This window comes from Coloeus monedula (assembly GCF_965178545.1).
Source record: "Coloeus monedula genome assembly, chromosome: 6".
NCBI classification, from domain to species: Eukaryota; Metazoa; Chordata; class Aves; order Passeriformes; family Corvidae; genus Coloeus; species Coloeus monedula.
This window is the reverse complement of record NC_138786.1, coordinates 42,971,662-42,995,577: the sequence shown is the minus strand read 5'-3', so window position 1 is coordinate 42,995,577 and position 23,916 is coordinate 42,971,662. Positions and strand designations below refer to the sequence as shown.

Here is a 23,916-nt window from a genome sequence, read left to right as displayed (position 1 = left end):
CAGTGAGAAACTGAAATCGGTGGCCATGCCAAAAGATGTTTAGGGAGGATACATCTACTGGTGATGTGAATAGGGTACTTGGGTGCTTTAAAAACAGCAGTACAAAATGTAGAACCCGTTTCAGTGACAGTGTAGTTCTGTCTAAGGGGCTGTTATCTCCTCTTTCAACTAATCAGAATAAGCATACAGTAAATATAAACTACTACAGCCTTCACTAACACTAGCAGCCTGGTAATCAAACTGACTGTCAGCAAGGATGCTGCAGGAAGACACACAACTCTAAATGGAATAGTTATTGTCTGCTTTTTGTATTATCTTTCCTACTTACCTTTTACAAAAGCTCATTCCTAAGCACACTAGCTATTTCCCATTCAAATGCTTCCTTATACCAATACTAACTGATCATACTGCCAATGATGGATAGATCCACACCTCTGGAATTGGAATAAGTCCTGGTGCAATGTACCTCACTACCTAATAATTTGTTATTTGTATAAGTTATGTATAACTTAATAAGATCCTTCAGAAATTCTGGCACAACAGTTGGTTGCCAGTGGGACAGAAAGGAAGTGAGAAAGAGAACTTTATAGCTTGGAAAGGATTAAGGATGGAGATGATCCCCCAGACTAAAGTGCCATCTTCTTAAGCTTCTCAGTTCCACAAACACAGAAAACAAGGAGTCACACAACTAGCAGGATGGCCAGTAAACTCTGTACTAATGGAATGTAGACAGTAAGCCTGCATCAGACAGCTGAAGTCTGGTGTTGGTGCTGTGGCCTTGTATCAGCAATGCAGCAGGTAGCTGAAATTAAAGCAAACACATTTCATGATTCGTGCAAAACTTCCCTGGAGATCACAAGGGACTTTTCCAAACCTAGGCCAACATTTTACGCTGAACAGATAATAAGCTCACACACTCGAGCCATCAGGACTCTGAATTTCCACATACAAGCGCTCACAGATGCTGACATCCCACCTGTGCCACACATACTCCAAAGTCTTCCAGCTAAAACCCCTATTCAAAACTTAGTTCATATAGGTGACTAAAGGCTGGCCTAGCAACAAACTGTAGCAGTGCAGGTGGCTGTAGCTACTCTTTCTCCTGAGGAGAACTCAGACAACCAGCTGTGGTGGTCAGCAACCCAAGTTTAGCAAGTAACTTTGCAGTGATGGTGAGAACCCATGATTCCCTTGTTTTGCCTTTTGCATGTTTTCCCCCGATTGAATATTTTGTCTCTTTGTTTTATGTATGAAGTTATGTATGTTCATTTTCCTTCTTTAATATGTATTAGTTCTAGAAAGTTCTTTGTTCCTCAACGCCCTATTGGATCCTTCCCTGAGTCCCTCCAATGTGTTGTTCCCATTGGTTCCCTTCCTGTCAATCCCACCTGCTTGTCTCTATCCCATTGGCTGAGATCCCCTTCCCCACCTATTCTGTACCCAGTTTACGATCCCTGGACCCTCCCACCAATTGGTCTCTTCATCCCTGTCTTTTCATGGGAATAAACCTGTGCAGAACACATACGGAGAGTCTCCTCTCTTTACCTCTTTGCCTTTGCCTGTGTGCCTGCTTAACAGAGACAGGATACAGCCCCTTTTGGGTGAGGAGCTCTACCCCGTTTTCATTGTGTGTTGGGCACTGAGTGCCGCCTTCCAGAGGGGTTTCAGCGTTGACCTCCGGGCTTCTTTGTGTCAGCACATGAGGGATAAAACCCCCTTCTGCCAGCTCCCAGTGGCTGAAAACCCCTCCAACAAACTGCTAGTGTGAGATGTCACTTGGTTCAAGAAACATTTTAACACTAGGCTGAGGTCCACCTCTTTGGCCAGTCACTCCCCAAGATGCTCTGGAGAGGAGGATACAGTGTTTCTCAACTGCAGGGCAGAGCACCAGCAGTCACCTTGCTGAACCCTGCCCTTGCTGGCCGGCGCATGCACAACCAGCACTGATCACCTGTTTGTGTTCCATCTTCATTTTTCTCCAAGCTCGGTCATTTGTGCTCTGATTATCTCTCATTACTGACGACCTTGCTGTAATGAGTTTTAATCTGCCTCGTATTAATTAGAAACATTTTCATTAGCCAGCTCAATTTTAGGTAAATAGCTAATAGAAGCAACTGAGCTGCAATTAGTTAGCTGTTGGGCAGTTCGGGATAAAAATCAGAAGAGAGCAGCTGTTTCCCCTCTAGACACCCCTGTGATACAATGCACTGTTCTGTGTAAGTCTCCTGAGCCAGGAAAACAAGGAGCACAGGCATGGGCTGGTCAGAGACAAAGGGAAAATAACATGCTAAAATAACTGGGCCGTAGAACTCCTGTGCCTATAGCAGGAATCTGAGAGTCAAGCTGAGTTCCCTACACCCAGACTTTACCTCTGGTGAACAAGGTTCTGCTCTTGAGGCTATTTTACCCTGTGACTGTTCAAGAGGTCCTTCACACAGGCTCTCTCATGGGGCACATACATTATCATGAATGGTTAGTTACACATGAGGATAAGATCAGATCAGATTTGCCCAAGACAGAAGGATCAGACCCATGTATACACAGACATTTAGTACTTGCAAAGGCAGCAGGTTCAGAAAAGTGCATTCAGTGCCTTGTTGTCCTGATAGCTGGTATACAAATAGATCTGTCCTGTGCTTCATTGCAGAGAACCCAAGGAAGATAGGAAGTAATTCAACAGCATGTCTGCAGAAGGCACGGAGACATTTACAGAAGCCACAATGAAATGAGGCACATGTCTTGATCCACTGATCACAGAGCCTGCAGCTCCAGTTACGGAGGCAGGCAAAATGATAATAAATTTGACACAGCATCTCTCAAAATCTGACTAACAAAATTAATTCAGTTCAGCTTGGATCAAACCACATGGGATGCCAGTGAAAACAAGCTGAGTACCGTAAAGACACCATCTTATTTAGCACTGTATTTAGCTGGGGGGCAGGGGGCACTCACACCCTCTCATCAGTCCTGCTAAGCCGTTTCATTTGATATTTTCAGTTGCTGGAAGGAACAGTATCAACCAAGTTGTGTATTACACACAGGAGTGTTCCCTAAACAGGAGCTGCTCACACGCCCTGCAGAAACCACATACTATTGACAGAATAGCAAGAGACGATGATGTTGTGCAGTAAAAATGACCTGAAAGGAGAACACTCCCCAGACAGCTATTTCCATGTAAGAAGACCGTGGAAAGGCAGTAGGCATGGGAAGTGAGGGCTGGTCTTGGGCCATGAGGAGGGTGGGGGGAAGAACTCAAACAAGGCCACAGTAGGAATTAGGTGTCACAGAAGCTCATACAGATCTGGCCACATTTTCAAAGCTAAGTGAAGAATCCTAGCAGGAGGAATGAAGCTGGAGATCTGACAGCCTCTTCCCTTAATTCTCACACTCCATCCTGCAATAAAATGGAGCTGGAAAAGCCATGGACTCCACAGGAAGCCCCAACATGCAGAAGACAGACTGAAAGGCACACTGAAAGGTGAGTTTTATGAGGATGGATGGCCCAAGCACCATTGAGAAAGCTCAGCTAAGTCTCATCTAGTTCAGCAGCTGAGGGTCCAGACAGGGTAGCTTCACAGTCTGCTCTCCTACTGTGGATGTGCAGAAAACTAGGAAGCACAGAGGCAGCCGTTGCAGCTGGAGGGGAGAAATCGTCACATCCACTTCATCAACGCTGAAGAATCTGGGCTGGCATTTTTCTCTTCCCAACAGTCGAATCCCACCCTACCAGCTGCACGTCACAGCTGACCTCCAGTCAGGACCCATCTGAGTCAACATCAGGCGATTAAATCGTGCAACAGCAGCTTCTCCTCCTTGTACATATGTAACTTCTCTCCTGGCAGGTCACTCCAACAGCCAGGGGAGCAGAGCAAGCCAGCTCCCTCTCTTACAGCCATGCAAACACACACCAGCATTCAGCTGGGTGACAGACTCCAGAAAGAAGGGTTTCTATTGCAGTGTCTCTAAAGAGAGTACAGCCCATTACCAAACTGACAGAGGCGGATTCCTTCCCCCTTCTTTAATCTGAGAAGCTCTGACCTTTAAAGTACAGACCTCTTCCCACAGGAACAGGATGCCTGAAAAGGAAAGAGACAGTAAAACATGAAATAACTAGAAGTGATTAAATTGGATTGACGAGGAAGTCAGGAAAGATAACAACCATGGGATTACGCTGTCAATTCCAAAAAACTGCAGTGACTGTCATAGCACCACATCCAACAGAGAGTGGCTGCAGTGCCGATAAGTCATCACCAATGGCAAAGTGCAGTTCTGTGTTTTAAAAAGTGCCTGTGTCAAAAAAAAAAAAACAAACAAGGAATGTCCCTTTGTTACTCAGAAGGTCTGCTCCCTTCTGGATATCCATCAGAGTTGCTGACTTCAGTGAAAAAAAATATATATAAATAACTCCAGTTTTTTCATCTAGTTGACACCACACAGCTCCACACCAAGAAAGGCAGCTGGTGTCTATTAGCATCCCATCAATGTCACCAGTATGGGACACTGAGCAGGTGTCTGTTCTGACTCATACACAATAGACTTCTTAAACTGCAATTAGAAGGTCCAACCCTTCCTTGCAGCCACTCCTATGCTTTCTCACTGAAAACAATAGGTTTCTGCAGGTGTCAGTGGAAGCAGAATTTGGAAAAAACTGGCTTGTGTGTGTGCCAGCAAAGGTAGCATTTGGTCTACTGAATCCTTATGGCCGCTAGGAACAGAAGGAAGAGAGAGAACCTGTATTGGCTATGAGAGTGCTGCTTTAAAAGAGCAGGAGACAGCAATTTAATGAAGTAAAACATGAATATCTGACATGGCACCAAACTGAGATGAACAAAAGGAGAGCCCAGGTGAGGCCACATGTTATCCAGAGTAGACTGCTTTTGCTCCCACAATAAGCAGAAGGAATTACCTCCAGCAGTACCCGAGGCAATTGCCTTTACTGCAGCTGGTATCACAACGAACAATATTGTACATGCCTCCCCTGCACTTAGCTGTGGCTCACCAGGGTTGTGAAGGGAATAAAACTGAGATCATCTTTATATAAAATTACATATTCAATATTTCTCCATCAACAGGCTAGTCGAAGATAGCTAATGTCTAACCTTGGCTAGAAGGCAAATAGTGAACTCAAGACAAAAGGTATTGGTGCAAAACCTGACAGAACAATAATACTGACAAAGATCCTCCAAAGAATCAGATCCTACTGGCCAAGTAAAATCACTGTGTATGTTCCCAAAGACAACATTTGCACGGAAAAAAAATGACCATAAAGAATTTGCACAACACAAGATGGACATGAAGCAAAGAAATTAAAGCACATGCTAGTAATCAAAAATTAATACTATCTCTGACTTCTAGCCTCAAATATTTAATATTAAAGCATTTACATACTCCACACAGAGATCCCATAAAGAAGAATGAAGTTACAGTGCAACTGGGAGTTGATGTCAGCAGGCAGGAGAAGATAGAAAATGACATAAACATGGTCTTGATTCGGTCTCTGGAAAAGAATGGAGCTTCCCTGTTCTCTCATTAAGGAGATCATGGCATGAATGGGGGCTGTGCATTGATTACCTCTGAAGATTTGCTTCGGGGACAAACACCTGGCTGGAGACAGAAAGAGGGGACTCAGTCCCAGCTACAGAGATCCTTTGATGTGTAGTTGCCTGTAGTTTCCTGACAACTTGAGGGAGACATCAAGGCAAAGCTGAGAACATGAACAGACCTCATTCAGGAGCTTCTTTAATTGTACATTATTTCTATTTCAAAGCCTATAATTGGCTCCCACTTAATGAACCTGGCATTCACTAGCACCGCATAGTAGCCAGTCAGCCACGAGTTACATACCTAACTGCCTCTTTGAAAGCACAGTTACCAAGTCTACATGGATGGCTGTCCAGACTACTCATACACTGTGTGAGCTTTTAAACACAGCAGTGAGAAGTACAGGTATTTCGAAGTCCTCCTCCTCTGAGCATTGACAGACTGGTTCAGTCACAGGGAGGCAAGGTGCCTCAATCCCCTCTACTATGGGAAAGCAGACATGTTTGAGCCACATTGCAACAGCTCCCAGAGAGCACCCCATAAGAATAATTTGGAGCAGGTAGTCTGCAACTTCCAGGGGGACACAAGCATACCAGCCACTTGGAACTCAACCAGCATATTAGTTTGGCCTCCCTGACACAGAAAACCCTTAGAGGCAATAAAGCAGCCCAGATAATGACTTCGTGTCTTGTTCTAAAATCCATAAAAATCACAAGTCCAGCATTCTTCACTTCAAGCCTTCATGATGCTGCTCAACCATGACCCAGATAGAAGATGCTGGTCTAATACCAACCATGAAGACCTCCCCTCCATATGGCAACACCCAGACTCTAGCTCATTTTGGCATATAATGTTGGGAAACCGAAAGCTTAATAAAAGCAAGCTTGGAAACCCATTCTATACTCTAGTCCTAGTTTTTCAAATCCCTCACCTCTAAGAAAAAATATGTTGGCTTACAGAGAAGCATGTGTTTCTAGCAGTTATATGGGAGCTGTTAGATTTTACTATTCAGTTGCCTTAAAGAAAAAAAAAGAAATCCCCTCTCTTGGCCTATTAATCTGTCATAACGAGATTCTTCATAATTAGTTTGTCCCTAACAGTTGCTTTGTAATAGTAGCAAGAGAATATTTCAGGAATGGCAATTACCTCTGGTGTCAAAATGATGAGGAAAACAAATGTTCCACCATCAACAAAATGCAGTGCCTTTTCCACTCCCACCTGATGGTGGGTGACAGCACTGCACATCAGAATTACAGTGCGGTTAATTACTAGGCATGTTGCTATTGAGAATTCATTTCCCCTCTTGAGAAGAAATTTGTTGAGCAATGCAGGTGGAAGGAGGGGCATCTGTCATTGGGATGCGATGTGGGTAAATGGTCTTACCAATACATTGCTTCTTCCTTAATTTACTACACATATGTCCAGCAATTATAAGCAGCGAACACTGTTTACAAAGGAACTTTCCTTTATTAGCTACACATACACCCCACCATTTCAAAGATTTTGCAAAAGGACAGAGCTTGATCTCTTTATTGTTACTTTATTTAAATTTAGTATCCTTCAAATAAAATTCATGTCTGCATTACTGGCTTCACTCTATCCATACTAATAGGAAATATAGTGGGTTGCTAGGCTGTTTGTAAATGGAAGAGTTCCTCGGGCCGTGAGCTCATTGGATTTCAACATGTTGTGGAACCTGACATCTGACTGTCTCTGAAATGAGATTTACAGGAATGAAACTAGGGCACACACAACGTAGAGCTCGTCTTCTCAGATGAGGACCAAGCTGTGCCAGAGCTGGGAATCCTACTGCACAGAGGGACTGGGAAGGGGAAACCTGCTGGTCTGGCTGCCATTGACACAAGTGTGAAAAACTGCAGCCAGCAGCTGTCCTGCCTAGGTTTGGCAGTGTATCCTCCCAGCACCTGGGTCTCAGTTCTCAGAAAATTAAGACTGTGGCAAATCTTTCCCACATGAGTTACCAAGAAATGTGAGGCCAGGTGGGGTAAACCTGCATCCAATCCGCCAACAGCACAGGGGCCAGGGAGGTGGCAGCCTGGGCTGAGACATCAGTGGGCAGAGGTAAGGACAGAGATGGAGCAGGCAGGATGCTGATGCAGGCCTGGTACAGGATGGTAGTACAAGTGAACAGAGAGCTCAGCTGTGCAGGGCCAGTGTGGGAAGCTGCATGCATTCAGATGGGGATACACCAGGAGAAGTGCATGCGTGAAGCTGCTTCTGCATGCATTTTGCTCAGTACTTAACCAGATTACCGAACACTTGCTACCCTAAAATCAAAACATAGATTTAAAACAATCAAACACCACTTCTGGTACAGATTCAGTCCACTGTGGGAAGAGTGGAAGTCAGGGAAGCTGCAGAGGATATACCCTGCCAGTCGCGGCAGGAGCTCATATTGCTCTTGGGAGCCCCTCTCATGCATCAGATTGCAGTCACCTCTTGTCCTCAAGCACACAGTCATGAACTAGCACCAGCTCAGAGTGAGGAAAGTGCAGTTCCAGCTAATAATTAGCCTTGATGTTTCTCAATCTCCATCAGAGAGATGATCTCATCTCCTCATCAGGAGCCATCATTCCAATTTAACATTCCCCAGTCACGGATCAGCACTCTGTATGTTGGCACAGAATAACTCCCAATTCAGACTGCCACAGCAAAACCTCAGCTTACTGCAAGAAATAGAAGCAGGGAAGTTGTCCTGGAGAGGAAAAAGAGAGACAGAACAGGTGATGCCAAGGCATTGCAGAGATAAAACAGCTCCTACCAGGCTCTGGAAATGCCCAGCTGTGCTGCCTGACTGTGAATGCCAAGGAAAGGGCCCGAGGGAGAAAAGCGTATCTTCCCTACTTCTCTTCACACACCCGTCCTACGATAAACAAAGCCTGCTGCCCTTCAACAGTTCTGTAAAAAACAACTTGTGTTCAGAAAAGCTCTACAATAACAAACAGGCTGCACAGTTACAGAGTTCACAGGCAACTCAAAATGAGTATATTTTCAAACAAAGACTGCACAGGCAGTAAAGACATTTTAAGACATGGGGTTTTTTTGAAAAGCAATTCTGGTAGTGACCTTTTCAGTGAATTTACCTCTAAATTCAGCAAAACTAGCAACATAGTAAATGGATCCAGGCTTGGCAGAAGACATTTCATAAAATACTGGATAGGTTCATACATGTGCAAGCTCACATGCAAATTCCTTTTTGAAGTGGACCTCAGAACAGAGTGGAGGCTTTATAAAGATGACCCTTGTTTATCTGCTGGCTGTGGCCCTCTTCCGTGTCACATTGGCTCAGTACACTGACAGGAACAAGTTGTTACCGGTGTCAGACCTGCCAAAATGATGCTACTGCAGAGGAAGGAGCAGCAAGCTGCTCTGAATGGTGCACCATCAGCAGAACTTGTAGCCAGCAGAACTTGTAGCCACTGAGACAGAACTCTCAAGCCAAAAAAGATACAAGTAAACAAAACACCCAATAAAAATAAAGGCACCCCAAGCCAGTTCCGTAGGACCAAAAGTAGGCTTAACTAGTGTGGCAGTGAATGTGATTACCATCGTGGATTGACTCTTCCAAAGCCATCTTTGAACCTTTGCTCTGTTCAAAAGTGGCTACTTCACTATAAGCACTCCCACCTGAACAAACTGGCATGTGTCTAAGGCAAACAGATGAGTCCGTCCAGATGTACAAAAATGCACATTTCTAGGCAGGGCACCTGAACATTCTAGCAAATAAAGCAAGGGATAGCTTTAAAACCTGACATTGAACAATACTTTTTGGTTTATTCCTAGAACTAAATCATCAACAACTCCAGTTCAAGAGAAACTTAGCTTCCTTTTTTCCTAGTCCGCAGGGCTTCGTCAGGCCTTACAGAGTCCTGCCTGGCCCTGGGGCACCAGATAGAAGAATACAGCAGTATCTTTCAGAGAGACCTTTCCCTCAAGTATGCAAACAGCGTAGCCCCCACATACAAAGGATTTGCCTGGAACCCACTAAGATGCCTCCCACACTGCAAACAAGTCCAGATGAGTGTTTGCAAGACACCACCCACCACAGCAATTCCCTCACCACTGACTTAACTGACTAAATGAAGACACTTGCTTGACAGGTCAGGTAATTGTGAGCTGCCTTCCAGCACATTCTTTTATCAGATCCACTTTGCGGAGAATGTGAGAAGGTCACTGGTTTAGCAGAGCAAATCTACAATATTCAGTCCTGCTCTGAAATTCCAACCTGGCCTGATACATGAAATATCCTCTGCATGCCACCAATTCTCTTCACGCCTGGTTTTATATCTAATTTGTACTCCTAATTTGGAGTCTTTCAAGATAGTGTTTCACTGCAAGCTAACTACAAGAACCTTAGAAAAAGGAATAGAATCCACAATATGGGTCTTGCCAAGGACTCACAGAGCAAACAAAACACTTCAGAAGTTCACTTTGACATTGCAACTATATGTCGCTATCCCCAAACGAAACTTTTAGGTTATCTATTTTTCCTAGTCTCAGATAAGATCATTGTACTCTCAAGACAGCGGTCTTCCTGTTCTTAAAATAGGTTAAGTACTGGCTACCTGTCAGCTCTACGGATTTTATAGGTGGCCTCCAACAACCATATGGGCCGTTCCCTTAAAAGCTGGACTCAGTGATCCTTGTGGGTCCCTTCCAACTCAGAATATTCTGTGATTCTGTGTTCTGTGAACCATATAAACTGGTCAGTAGTTCAGGCTACACAGTCCTTCATTAAGAAAACATCCCTAATCAGGGCCTGATCCAATGTCAATGGGATCAGCATTAAGTCACTTACAGTAGCATCCTACGTAATTTCTGTTTTTTGCCTCCTTCCCTGTTTACACAGACCTTCAGCCTCTGAAAAATTCCATGTTCACATCTATTTGCACCACTCACATCTAGGGTGGAAATCTAGGCAAATCAACTACGCCCATGAGCTCTTCAGAGAAGATACCATCTCCTGCCATACCTCGACTTTGCACTGCTTATCATTCATTTCACACTGGGACTCAAGGCATAGTCCAAACACTAAGTAAAGCATGATTATTTCTCCACTTCTCATTTGTTCCTTTTATAATGTTTCTTAAGATGCAAGCTCCTTGCAGCCTGCATCCTCCCAGGGCTTCTTAATGGTTTCCTCACTCTACCAGATGAGATGTTCTTCAGATACTAGTCTGGCTTCTATGTACCTCTCCAGCAGCTCCAAGAAAGCAACGTGGTAAGGTCCTCAGGGACTCAAATGAAAAGGGATAGCCCCACCTGGAGGAGAGACAGCTAAATGCTCCCCAGGTACACTGTCACTCCTGCTGGGAAGCTGAGACAGACACTCAGGAAAGGTGAGCACCTGACAACTCACAGTCATGCTCCTGGAGCAAAGCACTTCAGGGACAAGTGTGCACAGCCAGGAAAAAAGATGCAATAAACGAGGCACTGCCTCCTTCCCCTCACTTACCTCCTTCTTTCTCCTTCAAAAATGTCACAGTAGATGGTCCATTTCTCTGAGTAAATCACCACAGATGACTGAAGAACATCTAGTTTCATAGGCACAGATCCCCCCAAAAATGGACCTTCCTAATGCTACAAAATTAAAACCTAGAGATGCTATGGCCAGAGCATTCAGCTGACACCACTCCACAAAGCACAAGAAGGAAAAGGAAGTGTCTTGCAATTAGAAGATTTCTTTTACAGCTTGTTATGTGATTTCAGTGCAAAGCTTTCATGCTTTATGCGCTAGCAGGAAGTTTGTTAGACAGCAGTGCTCAAATGTAGAGTCATCAAGCCACCAGCTGGCCCTGACAGTAGCTTTTCTAGACTGCATTAGTGTCGACCATGCCTTTTAGATGAAGAGATATCCTGGGGAGCACGTAATAGGGCAACCAAACATGATCAGCTCAGGGACTGTGGATGACTCTGAAGCTCTTCACCTCTCTATTACTGGTTCCCATTTAGTTCGGTGACAGAAAGTCACTGCCACCTAATGGTTATTTCGTGTCTCATAGGGAAGTTCATTTGCTTGTCACCTCAGTTCACCAGAGGCTGAAGCACAAGTAGACCCACCACTGCACACACTGTCTGTAGCGTAGAACAGCCCACAGTCTCCATTCACAGTTGCCTTTTTGAAGGAATGCCGTGGAGAGTTCCTGAGGACTTCTCTCTACAGATGCAGTCCACCCCCATCAGGAAGAAACTGTTTTAGGACATCACTTAATATTTAAGGCACACAATGTTACTGAATCACAAGGGAAGTCCGAAGACACAGGCTATTTCATTGGTTTGAACTATCCAGAAACTATAGATTATTTTTGAAAACACACACACACACACATTCATTCCTGCTCTTTCCAAGATCCTTCAGTTGGACAACTTCACTGTGAGACAAAACTCATTTTGAGAACACCCACTTCACTGTGAAAAGCAAACATAGCAAAGACAGGAAGAGCCTCCAAGGAGCAAGAAATCGTATTCTGTATAATGATGGCACAAGGTTACAGTTTCCAAATATTTGCCCAGGTACTGACAGTCCAATAACCATAAGTTTGAATGAGGAGAACATCCTCATTCTGCTCTCAAAAGGAGGAGATTTAATTAACCTCCCCAAATGGCTTTTCCCTGACAAAGCAATTTTATAGCCAACAAAGTTAATTCAAGAATGGATTCCCACTGTCTTCTGAGATACCTTGACCACAGATCCTTTTTTCTCCTTGCAGTCTCCTCCTTATTACAAAAAAAAAAAAAAATAAAATTCACAGCAGTAACCTTTTGTCTTACAGAGGAAAACAACAAAAAGATGTCCTGCTCAAGATTTTCAACTGTGGCCACTTGTGCCAAAATCTGCAAGACAACTGACCCATTGCAATCCTCTTACTACACTGACAACTCAGAATTCCATTGATACCAGCCCTTAAACAAACTGCATGTTGTGACACACCTCCTGACTGACAGCAGGATCAACAGAAATTGACGCCAGCAATGTAGGAAGTGTCAGCCAAGACATCCAGGTGCTACATTGAGAGCAAACCACTGGAAATGCCACATGGTAGGCTGACTTGATACTGAGGAGACAAACACTGTGAAGGGCCAACACTCCAGGAGGCAGAAGAATGTCAGAGAAATGTAGCCTCCTACAGAATAAAATTGCTTTGAAAACAAAAGGTAAGGAATGGCACCGAGCAGGCTGCTCTCCATCTTCCTCTGGCCCAGTGCAAGCAGGAGCACAAATGAAAAGAAATGCCCAAGCTTATATGTGCAGAGATGTCCAGAATCATTTAATGAAACAGATATGAAGTGAAAGAATGGTCATAACTCCCCTAATATTCCTGACCGTAGACCTACAGACATACGATGTCTTGGAGCCAGCCATGGCTACCACTGGCCTTGACATCAGTACACTGGCATTACACTGGCATCATATGCAGGAAAAGGGCCCACACACCAAGAAAGGACCCCTAACTCAGGAGAAAGATCAAGCTGCCAATGTGGTCGAGCCACCAGTGGTGAGATGAAGCAACCACTGGGAAGGACATAAAGCCTGAGCACATAAGCAGGTTCATCTCTGCTACAGGCAGGGGCAGGAATGAAAAGTGGTTGTTGCTGAGGAACAGCTATGGGCGCCATCTGGAAAGTGGATTCTCGTATCTCCTAGCTGACAGGAGATCCATGGAGAGGAAGACTAACCTCAGGACACACAGTGAATTCCCATCTACTGCTTGCTGCCTCATGGAAAGTAGTAGAATACCCCCAATCTGCTGGTGATAAAAAAGTGCTGAAAACTGAGGGGCTTAGATTATTAGCATCAAAAGTGGTCCACAAGGGACAGAAATATACAGTACAATTGAAGATAATTCCTTGGAGCTAAGCAGGAACCTGACTAAAAGTCCCAGGGGAACCCATTTCCTTCTTAATCTGCTTTGCATTTAATTGTTTCCTAATGACTCTGTCCCTGTTTGGCCCCAATAGGCTCAGGGGACTGGTGCTGCCACTGAAGCTTCCCATCTCTCATTCAAGGCCATTTAATTTAGAGACTCCAGTTTAATGTTTCACTGGAAATCCACGGAGAACAAGTTAAGCATTATTTGCACTGGAGTAGCATCACCAGTATGCTCTATCCAGGAGGAGATCCACAGAGAAAACTGTTTTTCCACTCCGAGCTGCAAGCACCTCACAGACATATGCAGCTGCACCGCACACTGGAGAGAGGCACAACAACTGCATTCAGACCTTTTGGCACTATCAGCATGGTCCCCAGATCTCACATACACACATATAGATACACCCTGCCTCACAGAATCTCTCTTCTAGGCACAGTACCAAAACTGCATCTGGAAATCAGCAGCCAATTTATACACACACTTAAAAGAAATTCCAAACTCTCAGTATATCAAGAGGAGGTTAAGCTGGCCTCACTAGAAGGACAGAAACAGAGTAAGACGAAGGGCTGAGAGTACCAGATATCTATCCAGGACAGAAGCTAGTAAAAGCAACATCTGGCTAAGTATTGTTAAAACACAACACTAATTTGGGAGGGGCATTCACATCCTCTTGGCCCCATCCAGTGACTAATCTTAAGTACCAACTCCAATGGGGCAACTTCTTACATCCATTCTGAGCTAGTACAACACCAACAGAATCAGCTGCCACACAGAGTTAAAAGAGCTGCAAGGTGGTAAAGACTTGGTTGCCATCCACTTAAAACTGCACTGAGATTAACAGTTTGGTGTGCAATTGCCCAGGTCCAAAGTATCTCCCATGCCAAACTGATGCTTCACTGGCACAAACTCTACAGGGATGTTGCGGAGGAACCCGTAAGTGGTGTTCCTGCCAGATTCAGTGGCGGCACTCCGTAACACCTGTCAACAGCAGGACAGGCATCCCATGGTCAACGAGTTTCGCCAACTCATGCTATGCCTGTGCCAACTTCCTCCTGTCTCCTAGCTCATGCCCCTCTTTGCAGCCAAAGGCTAGTGCTGGCCATGCTGGCATGCTGTACTTGCCACTGGCTCTGCCCCATGCAGGGGCTGACTCAGCTAGTCTTGGCTGCCAAGCAGGGAGGCCACAGCTCTGTGCAATGCTAGTAAACAGGGCCCTTTCTGGCTGCTTGGGGCATGGATTGACAAATCATCACAACCTGCATGACAGAGGTTAATGAAACCATGGAGATACATGGCAAAAGGTGAGGAATTTGCAACAGCTGCTGCAAATTCTGCCAAGCAATAAGCTGTCCACAGCACTTATAACTCCACAACTTGGGTGTCGCTCAAGGAAGCTACAGGCAGCCCTTCTGCAAACCAGACTTCAAAGGTACAGGGCAGAGACACGGGCAGACGGAAGTGAAGCTCCAGACTCCAACACACCTATCTCCGGTTTATGCCAGGGCATCAGTGCCACTCACCTGGGATGGGGAGCTACATCAGAACAGCTTAGCATCTTTAAACAGGAGAGGATGACAACAAGCCTAAGGAAGCCGTTCTGCAAACCATTCCAGATGTGGATTTTCTGCCAGAGGAATACCAAAGCATGCTGGAGTCCAATGTAACTGATTTCTACCTTACTCAAGGCTGTTTCCAGCCTTACATTCCCCCCAGTCTAAGAATCCCTGGAGAGCACCACTCCATGCATTATAACCCCATCAGTGGCCTAAATCCTACATGCACCAGGAAGAGAAATGAGGTTAAAGACCTTACTTCAAACATGCTATGCAGACTGGCCTAATTTGGCACAAGCTGTACTTCCCACTCCAAAGAGGCCTTGAACTAGAATAGCAGAGAAACCCAGGCTAACATACATCACAAGCGATCAACTAAAACCAGGTGTCATTCACAGCTCAATGAACTATAGGGCAATAGGCTGGAATGAACAGTGCAGCACAAGACTTGAGAGGAGCAGTGGGGGTGCTTGTCTTCCTTCTCACTAGAAATGCTTTTGTTATTATTGTTAATTACTGACATCAAAACACAACAGAGTGTTTCAAAATGAGATATACACTTCTTTGCACAATTGTCATTTCCTCAGAGATCTGCAAGTCTGATTCATCTCTATTATTTCCTTTTCGCCACACTCTGTTTACTTAAATCCCTCAGCCTTCATGTTATGGCCATTACCAAACAATAAGCAGAATAAGAAAGCACTGCCAGGCCACTCTCAGCAGCTGACCTCCACACAACCAGTCTGGGCAGCAGAGATGTGGTAACAGAGCCCAAATACATACACCAAGAACTTGAGTCTCTACTGGACTTAAGTGAGCACTGGATGCATATGGCTACTTTTGACAAAGGACCGGACCTCCTCCACTGGGCAATGCAAGTCCTGCAAGATGCTTATCTAATATGGGGCTGTTTTCTAATATTGCTGTTAACAATCAGGTAGAAAGCATATTGAATTATTAAGCTGACAGCATTACAGGAATGGTTTTGGCAACACACCTGTGCCTTGCAGTTTCCAAGGAATGCAGTTCAGTGCTATTACCTACCTGTGATTTGAGGAATTCATACTCCTCTGATCCATATGGGACACTCCGAAGAGAGGTGAGGTAGTCATAGGTGATAACTGCTGTCTGCAAATGAAACCAAAAAATGCTGAGCAAGCTCTGCAGTTATCAAAACAATAAGACTTCTGTTAAAGAGAATGTATGTACCTTAGGCTTCAAAGTTCAGGCTTCACAGTGAAGCCTATGGCAACAGACTCATTAATAAATTAAATGAAAATATTTTCATTTCAATGAACACTTATAAAAAGAAGTGCAGGGGCCCGATTGATATGTAGCTATTAAAAATAAGCAACACTTAGCATTCATATACCATCTTCTATCTGAGACGCTCAAAGCATTTTCCTAATCTCTGTACAGCACCTTGCACAGCAGACTCCCATCTTCGGTCAGCCATCTGGAGCTTCCACAGTAGGGTCTGCTGGTAGTAACAGAGGCCATCCAGACTCCGTTTGCACCCCATCAGTTATCTCACACTTCACACCTCCAAACTGCCTAACTTGCTTGCTCTGGGTAGAAGCTCAGGAGGGAACAGAGTGACTGAAGACAAACTCATAGATTAGCACAAGCAGCAGTACTTTTGGGGATATTCAACTGCACAAAGGACTATGGGGCCAAAGGGTCGAAAACCCAATTACAAAACCAGGATATGGGATCCAGCCAAAGCCTGTTAGACATTGCCATGGACAATGGAATTATATTCTTAAGTGCCTTAATGATTTCTGAAAACAGATCTAGGGTATTTCACAACTCCTATCACTAAAGTTCCTCACTTTCCACAGTCAGAACATCAGTGAATGGAAGAGAAACATACAGGTCATGTTTGGAGGGAGAAAAGGGGATATACACCTAGGGGAGCCTGTCCACTAACTAATTTGAACTTCAAGATCGTTGCCATGAAGAACTATTTGTATAACTTCCATCAAAGTCAGTTTTCCTACAATCTCCCTACTGAAGGGAGTATCTGGCACAGGATACTAGCCCCACCTTTCACCATAAACATGCCCAGGAAGGGTACAAAGTACGGTCGACTTACCATGAAAACCAGGGAGGCAAGGGAATCAAACCTGGTTTGAGACAAAGGCAGTGGAACAAACAAGAGGGAAAGACTCAAAAGCTCAGAAATGCACATCCAAGAGTGGACCAAGCTGGGAATCAGTAACAGACACAGTCCCTCCTTGTGGAGGTTAGGTTTCTCATGTTTCCTGTTTTTCAAATTGTAAACTGAGCACAGCAAATTTTTTTTTCTGGCATTTCAGGCTTTCTTGCCCCTGATGAACTCAGGAGCTGCACAGCTACAGAGACCACTCAGAAGAAAAATTTTTCAAAGCATCTTCACAACCTCAAAGGTTCAAATCAGTCTTGCATGAAGGCTTGAGTTGGTTCTTATTTTATCTTTGGTCCACGAGGGTAATTATCACCTCCAACTCAAAAAGAAGCAGCTAACAGATTGGCCTGTATTACAGAGGAAGAGGGAATTAATTAAGCGGTTGCTAATTACACTGTAATCTTAAACACTAAATTAATATTATGATGATCCTGATAGGCAACTCTGACATTGCCAAATCCCTCCCCATGTCTAGCTATTGCACAGAATGTTCCTTCCACATAACCAAAACAACTGGTATACTCTCAAAAGAATATGGCAAATGCACAATGGCTCTGCCAGGTTTCTAATTTTACCAGAACACAGAAACTCTCTGCAGCGTGAAGCTGCCCACGCCACTGACTTTGTTCTCATCCAAGACTAGTGCTGTGATTCATGTTACAGTGTGAGACTGAAGCTCAGAATTATAAAAAGATATACAAATCAACCAGTCTCTCCCTTTACAAATGCCAGGTTACTTTCACTGAGCTTGCATCCTGTCCAGTGTTAAATGTCCCACTTTGGTATCAATGAATTCTCAATACTGTACACTCTTCTACTGCTCCTAAACCTATCCTCAGATCTTACCAAGTCATGGGACAATGTTCCCCCTGAATAGCTGTCTACCCATATACAAGCAAGAGCCAATTCCCTAAACAGAGGCTTAAAAATAAATTTTCTACTAGTGAGTTTCATCAGGCTTCTTACAGAGTCTGCAAAGAACTACTGAACTAACATACTTAAAATACAACCAGATTCAAATCTCTCTAATCAAACTCAGATTAAATCTGTCCAGAGTCTCATAGTTGTACGTCAGGTTCCTCGATCCTCGTGTGTTCTTTTCTCCAGGCTTCTCTTTTGCTTGCCCCACCATAACTTGTCTTAAATTTTTGTGTCTGCTGTTGCTGAACTTATTAGCTCTTAAGAATTGCAGTCTTTTCATTAGAGTCTGAATTTTCCTTGGCTATGGCTCAATGATGGAATCAAGCATCCAGGTAAGAAGCCTGGGCACGGCTAGATTGAAGGACATATACTTTAGGTACATGTAGATGTCACCAATATCCAATATCCAAAATCACTTGTTTGCTAGAGACTTATCTTTGATTTACAAAAAGAACAATCCCAAAGCTGAGCTTCTTAGAAGTGAATGTCTGCTCTATTGGCTTCACCTGGTCCACGGCTAAGGAATGACAGCAGTTCAGGCTGCCTGTGCTCAGACGAGAGCTGACTTCTGACTGTCCAACAAGGAGCAGGGAAGGCAGAGGTCACTGGTGCAGCAAGACTAAAGAATCTCTCAGAAGCAACTCAAATACATGCAGTCATATATACCAGAGGAAACAGAATTCAGAAAGAGACAGAACATTCTTTTATAAAAGTATATACACAGATTTAAACACATGCTGCCATCACCTACAGAAGACTGAGCACTGGTAACTTGGTTTTGGGGGTCACTGCTTGCAGCTATGGGTGCAGAACCCTCTAATGCATTTAAGAGCAGGACCAGTGAAGCGCTTTACAGCCAATGACTTGTGACCTCCCTGAAGGCAAAGAACATGAAAGTCAAGCATGTCTGTGATTTGCCAGCATCTAAAGCAAAGAATACTTCTTTTCTCCTACATCCTGTTCTTCAGGAAAGTAATCTCTCACCATCACTCAAAACACGGACCAACTGCACAGCCTCATCACTGGAACTTCTCATTTACTTCTGTCTTAAACAGTAGATTACCAGAAAAACAGTGGCTTAAGAAAGACTGAGAAACACTGGTCAAGCAGGCAGAACTCAAGGGCAGATTGGAGAACCCAAACACCCTGAATAACAGATTCTCCTCCAGCCACAAGAAGGTGCATTCCCTCTCCATGCCTCAATTTCCTGTGCTTTAAAATGGAAAGAGCTGCTACCTTATGGTCAGGGACAGAGGATGAAGCTTAGCACTTATTAAGTAAGAAGGAAAGATTACAGTTTGTATTTCTACCTTCACCCTTTCAAAATAAGCATTCATTTTTCTCAACAGTTTATGATGCTGCATGCACATGGCACCTGGGCCAACCCACAGAGCTTGTTTCTTATTGCATCTGCCCTCAGGAGCTGACTCCCTGTAAAACTCATTAATGAAGTGCTTAAAAGTCACAGAAAATGCAGACAGACAAGTGCTTACCACTGGGGGTCCGTAAATGATGGAGACTGTGGCCTGAAGTGACAGATGTATAATACAAGTGAGGTACAAAGAGACTGATACCCCCTCTAGAGTCTCTGCTCTCCATGTTCCTGGCTGTTCATGGATTCATCAGTGAGCATCCTCAAGGAGAAGGCAGCAGTCTCCATTCCCATTTTTCTGAGAAATATCAATGATGCTAGGCAGATACAGCATTTATTTTACAAATCTGGAAACCACTCCAATCTCAGAAGTATGTAATCACCCATACTCACTTTACTCTTGCTTTGAGAATGATCCTCAAAACACCAGTCCTTCTCTCCCCAAACCTCATACCAAGGGTCATAGGGCAATGGCTACCCTAGTTTATCAATACAACCAGGATCCTTATAACAAAATGTAGAAATAGCATATGCAGAGAAGAGGGTTTGAACTAAGTCACCCTTAAAAGGCACCAAGACACCACACCTGGGTGACTGACCTTGAAGGGCGGCTGATGAAAATGTGGGCCCAAAGTGAGCCCTTGCTCTGAAGGTCTCACCCTATCTAGGAAAGCAGAGACAGCTCTCTGCAGCTCAGTATCTCCATTTTTCTCTTTCCAAAATGTGCAAACAACAGCTGTATTCCTTATATCCTTTCACCCCCTTTCTCCCCATTGTGTCAAGAACTTGAAGAGCTCCCCACAGATCTTCTGATTTCCTGAGCCAGCTGCCAAATGAAAATGCAGACAGGGAATGCAGAAAATCATAAGTTCTTGTGAACTTCAATTCCCTTACCCATCTAGGAATCTTCCTGCACATTACTATGGTAGAACTTACTGTGGCAATGGCTCGGCCCACACGAACAACTCCAAAATCATTAGGATCCAGGAACTTGTTTCCATACAGATAGATGCCAGAAGCAGCTGCTGTCAATGAGGCAAATTTCAATGCCCTTAGTGCCATGACTGATGAACCCTGCCAAGACACAAAACAGCAACTGTAACATCTGATAAGGACTTAGTGATCTGATGCCTACAGCCCCAGAGGACCTGACAATCCAAGTTTTAATTGCTCCTTTCCTAATGACACATTGCTACCACTGCCCCCAGCCAAGAGCTCATGCAATCACCCAGCAACTGCGGATAAGTTGCTCATTGCTATTCCTAACTCAACAATGTCTATGGGCCACAAATCCAGAAGTAACTCACTGCTAGACCTTGCATATGTGCAACAAAACATTTGTTCAGGATCCTAAAGGCTTTTCAAGGAGGCACAACAGGTGGACATGAGATCACCAGAAGTCAATTCTGATCCTAGCAACAGGTATTTCTTCAACACAAATTTTTGAAGATTTCATAGCATAGGCAGATTATAAGGGGAACAACAGAAGATATAAAAAAACAGGGTTTCAAAAGAGGACTTGCAACATCAACAGCACCCAAAGCTTTTTAGAAACTCTACCAGGCTAGTTCTAAAAGTTCCACACTGATGATGAGTGGTCTAGGAAGAGGCAATGCATCCCAGGATGTTGTATGCCACTCCAGCAGTCAGTGCCAGACAACCAGAGAGAATGCAGGGGATGGGGGACCTGATCAGAGTGACCAAGTGAGATTTGTTTTCTCATTATCACCATCCCATTCTAGTGCCAGACAGGAACTGTACTGGCAGAACACTCATCTGCAGGAATCTACAGCCTATTCCTAGCTCTGTCACAGGCCCAATACAGGCCTGGGGTGATACACTTCTCAACCACATGTTTTCTGTGAGACAAGGGCAGGGAATGAACACATTTCCCACACTAAGCACTTTGGATCACTACATTCACTGTTTGCAGTATATAAAGTAGCATAAACGTGTAACTCTTTACACATTAATATATATATTTTCCATTTCCTTATGTCATCTTAGAGGACTCAGACCTGAAAGAAAATAACAAAGTAGGTACATTTTTCGTTCCTTTCTCTATGGCTGGTATTGGGCAGAAAATATGATCCACTATTCCTTCTGCTTCTATCACAAATCAAAAGGTATGGTCACCTACTCTGCAAGCTCTCAAGAGCATCCTCGACACAGTGCAGGCTCTCACCCCACCAAGATGGAGTCTACTAATCCTCCCACTCCTAGGCTTGACTGAGAAACTTTCCTACTTCTCATTATGAACCTTTAGCAGGGTCAGTCTGGCTTGTGCCTTTTCTCTTGGAAGCCTTGTAACCAAAAAACACATGCAGTGACACAGGTCACGTCTTTCAAAAACAGTTCACAAGAACACAATCAACAAAATAAGCTAATATAACACAAGAGACCTTTGTACCTGAACCTTAGCTAAACTTTATTATTTCCTTTTATTTCCTTACATGCCCTAGGTAATTGTGAGGCAGAAAAGCTGAGACATACTCTGTCAGTGCCTGTAAGAATTGCCTGCAGCACCCCAGCTCTTTCTCCTGTCAGAATGGGTAGCTGGCTGACCAGGGTTCCTTTGAATCTATGATCAAAACTCAACAAAAAATAAACCTGGGCTCTTGACTGCAGCCAAACGAACACGCACTTTACAAAAAAAAAAGTTGCCCTCCTTCCCCTGCCTCACTGGAATTCTAGAAACTTTGGGGGTTCTTCCAGCAGGACCAATCTTTTTTTGTACAGAGATCTCTTGTATCCTCTGTCACCTTCAAAAGTCATTTTTTGCAAAGTGTTTTAATTAAACCATTTGTGCTCCTTGGACATTTCATTTATTGAAAAGTAAAAGGTGCAGTGACATTTTCTTAACAGAAAATATGCCTCTCTTTTTCATTATTTTTTTCCTTTTTCCTTCACTTTCTCAATTGCTAACAGAACATTTTATTGAAAGCAGAATGCAGGTCCATCTGTTCTTGCATTGTATTCCTACCTGAAGCTATAATCTGCAGTTTGTTACATCACATCTATTGCCATACCCGCCAGCTCTACACGAACAGAAGATGGGAACTTTAGGTAGCAAATAAACAGGCAGAGAAGCTGAATTCTTCAGCAAAAAAGTTCCTGCTTTCATGCTTAACATGTTGTAGCAATAAAAAGGAAATAATTAAAACCCCGCCAATGTAAGGTAGAGAAATAGAATTTTCTGGAATAAATTGTATTTCAAAGTTTTGCATAAGGTATAGGGGAGCCTTTTCCATGTAAATGAGCCATTACGACACCCCTAAGGATATCTTAAAGGCCCTGTCAGCTGTGAAACAAGCCTTGGGATGTCACTGCCTCTCGTTATTAAGCCCTGCGTTGATGGATCACCTCCAGCTCTTTTTTCACCTAGGTGAGATGGTTTCTTTGACTTTCACACAACTTCGCTCACGTAAGGGTCCCTCGCGTTACAGCTGGACTTCTGTTTCCACCAGAGGCAGCCGGGACGGTGCCGGTTCCCAGTCGGAGCCCCGAAGGTGACCCCATCGCCACCTGTCCAGACCGGGAGCAGCGGCGATCGCTGACCGCCTCGAGGGCATAGGGGACCCAGGGCCGCTCAAAGCCCCGGCCAGGCCGCTCCGGCCCCCGAGCCCGCGTCCGCCGCCGCGCCCGAGAACTGCCCGGGAAGGACACAAGGGGCCGGCGCTGCCTGCTCTCGGCTCTCCTTCAGGCGGGGCCGGGTCTCCCGGAGCAGCACCCGCGCCCCGCGCCGCTCCCGCCTCCACGAACAACCCCGGCCTCGCCAAGCCGTGCGGCAACCGGGTCTCCGCCACCGGGGCCGCAGCTGCGGGCAGCATTCGCCGCCTTGGCCCGGAGCCCCCGGCCCGGAGTCCCCGGCACGGGCCGACGCCACCGCGAGGGCGGGAGGGCCCGAGCGCTCCGCCGGCGCTCAGAGCGGCACTTACCGACCGCCTCGCCAGCACTTCAACCCGCGCGCGCCCCACGCCGCTCCCCCCTCCACCTCGCACACGGTACGGCCCGGTCCCGCGCGGCACGCCGGGAAACGTAGTCTCCGGCCGCGGCCGCTCGGAGGGGCGGGGGCGCGGCGGGACTGCAAGGGGCGGCCCTTGGGCGAGCCCACGGGGGAGCAGCGGGGGGAGTGGAGGGAGCCGCTGCGCTTCGACAGCGCCCGGGATGCGCTGACAGCCCCGTAACAACCCCGGATTGCAGGATTGTTACCTCCTCCCGTTCGGTAACTGCAGGTAACGCAATCCCACTTTATCAGTGGGGCTCTCAGAAAACCCATCTTCTGCACTCTTAAAAAATTTCACATTTAAGGATATTTCAGAGAATCAACTAGGTTGGAAAAGACCTTTAAGATCATCAAGTCCAACCTATGACCTAACACCACCTTGTCAATTAGGCCATGGCACTAAGAGCCACATCCAGTCTTTTCTTAAACTCCTCGAGGGATAGTGACTCTACTGCCTCTCTGGG

At 45.0% G+C, this 23,916-nt stretch overlaps 1 protein-coding gene across 4 annotated transcripts in view; it reads right to left on the bottom strand.

The window, feature by feature from the left end:
* ADCK1 (aarF domain containing kinase 1) overlaps positions 1-23,513 on the bottom strand; it is an 80,647-nt gene extending 57,134 nt beyond the window's left edge. For 2 of the 4 annotated variants that reach the window (XM_082284075.1, XM_082284078.1), the window contains exons 1-3: positions 23,385-23,513; positions 20,383-20,520; positions 16,031-16,114 (exon numbers count right to left, since the gene is read on the bottom strand). In XM_082284075.1, the coding sequence (XP_082140201.1) occupies positions 16,031-16,114; positions 20,383-20,508 (210 nt within the window). In that variant the 5' untranslated portion in view covers positions 20,509-20,520; positions 23,385-23,513. Of the gene's footprint in view, positions 1-16,030; positions 16,115-17,081; positions 17,648-19,567; positions 19,667-20,382; positions 20,521-23,384 lie in introns of those variants that run through there. The other 2 variants (XM_082284076.1, XM_082284077.1) reach the window with 2 other exon arrangements.
* Positions 23,514-23,916: the final 403 nt, after the last annotated feature.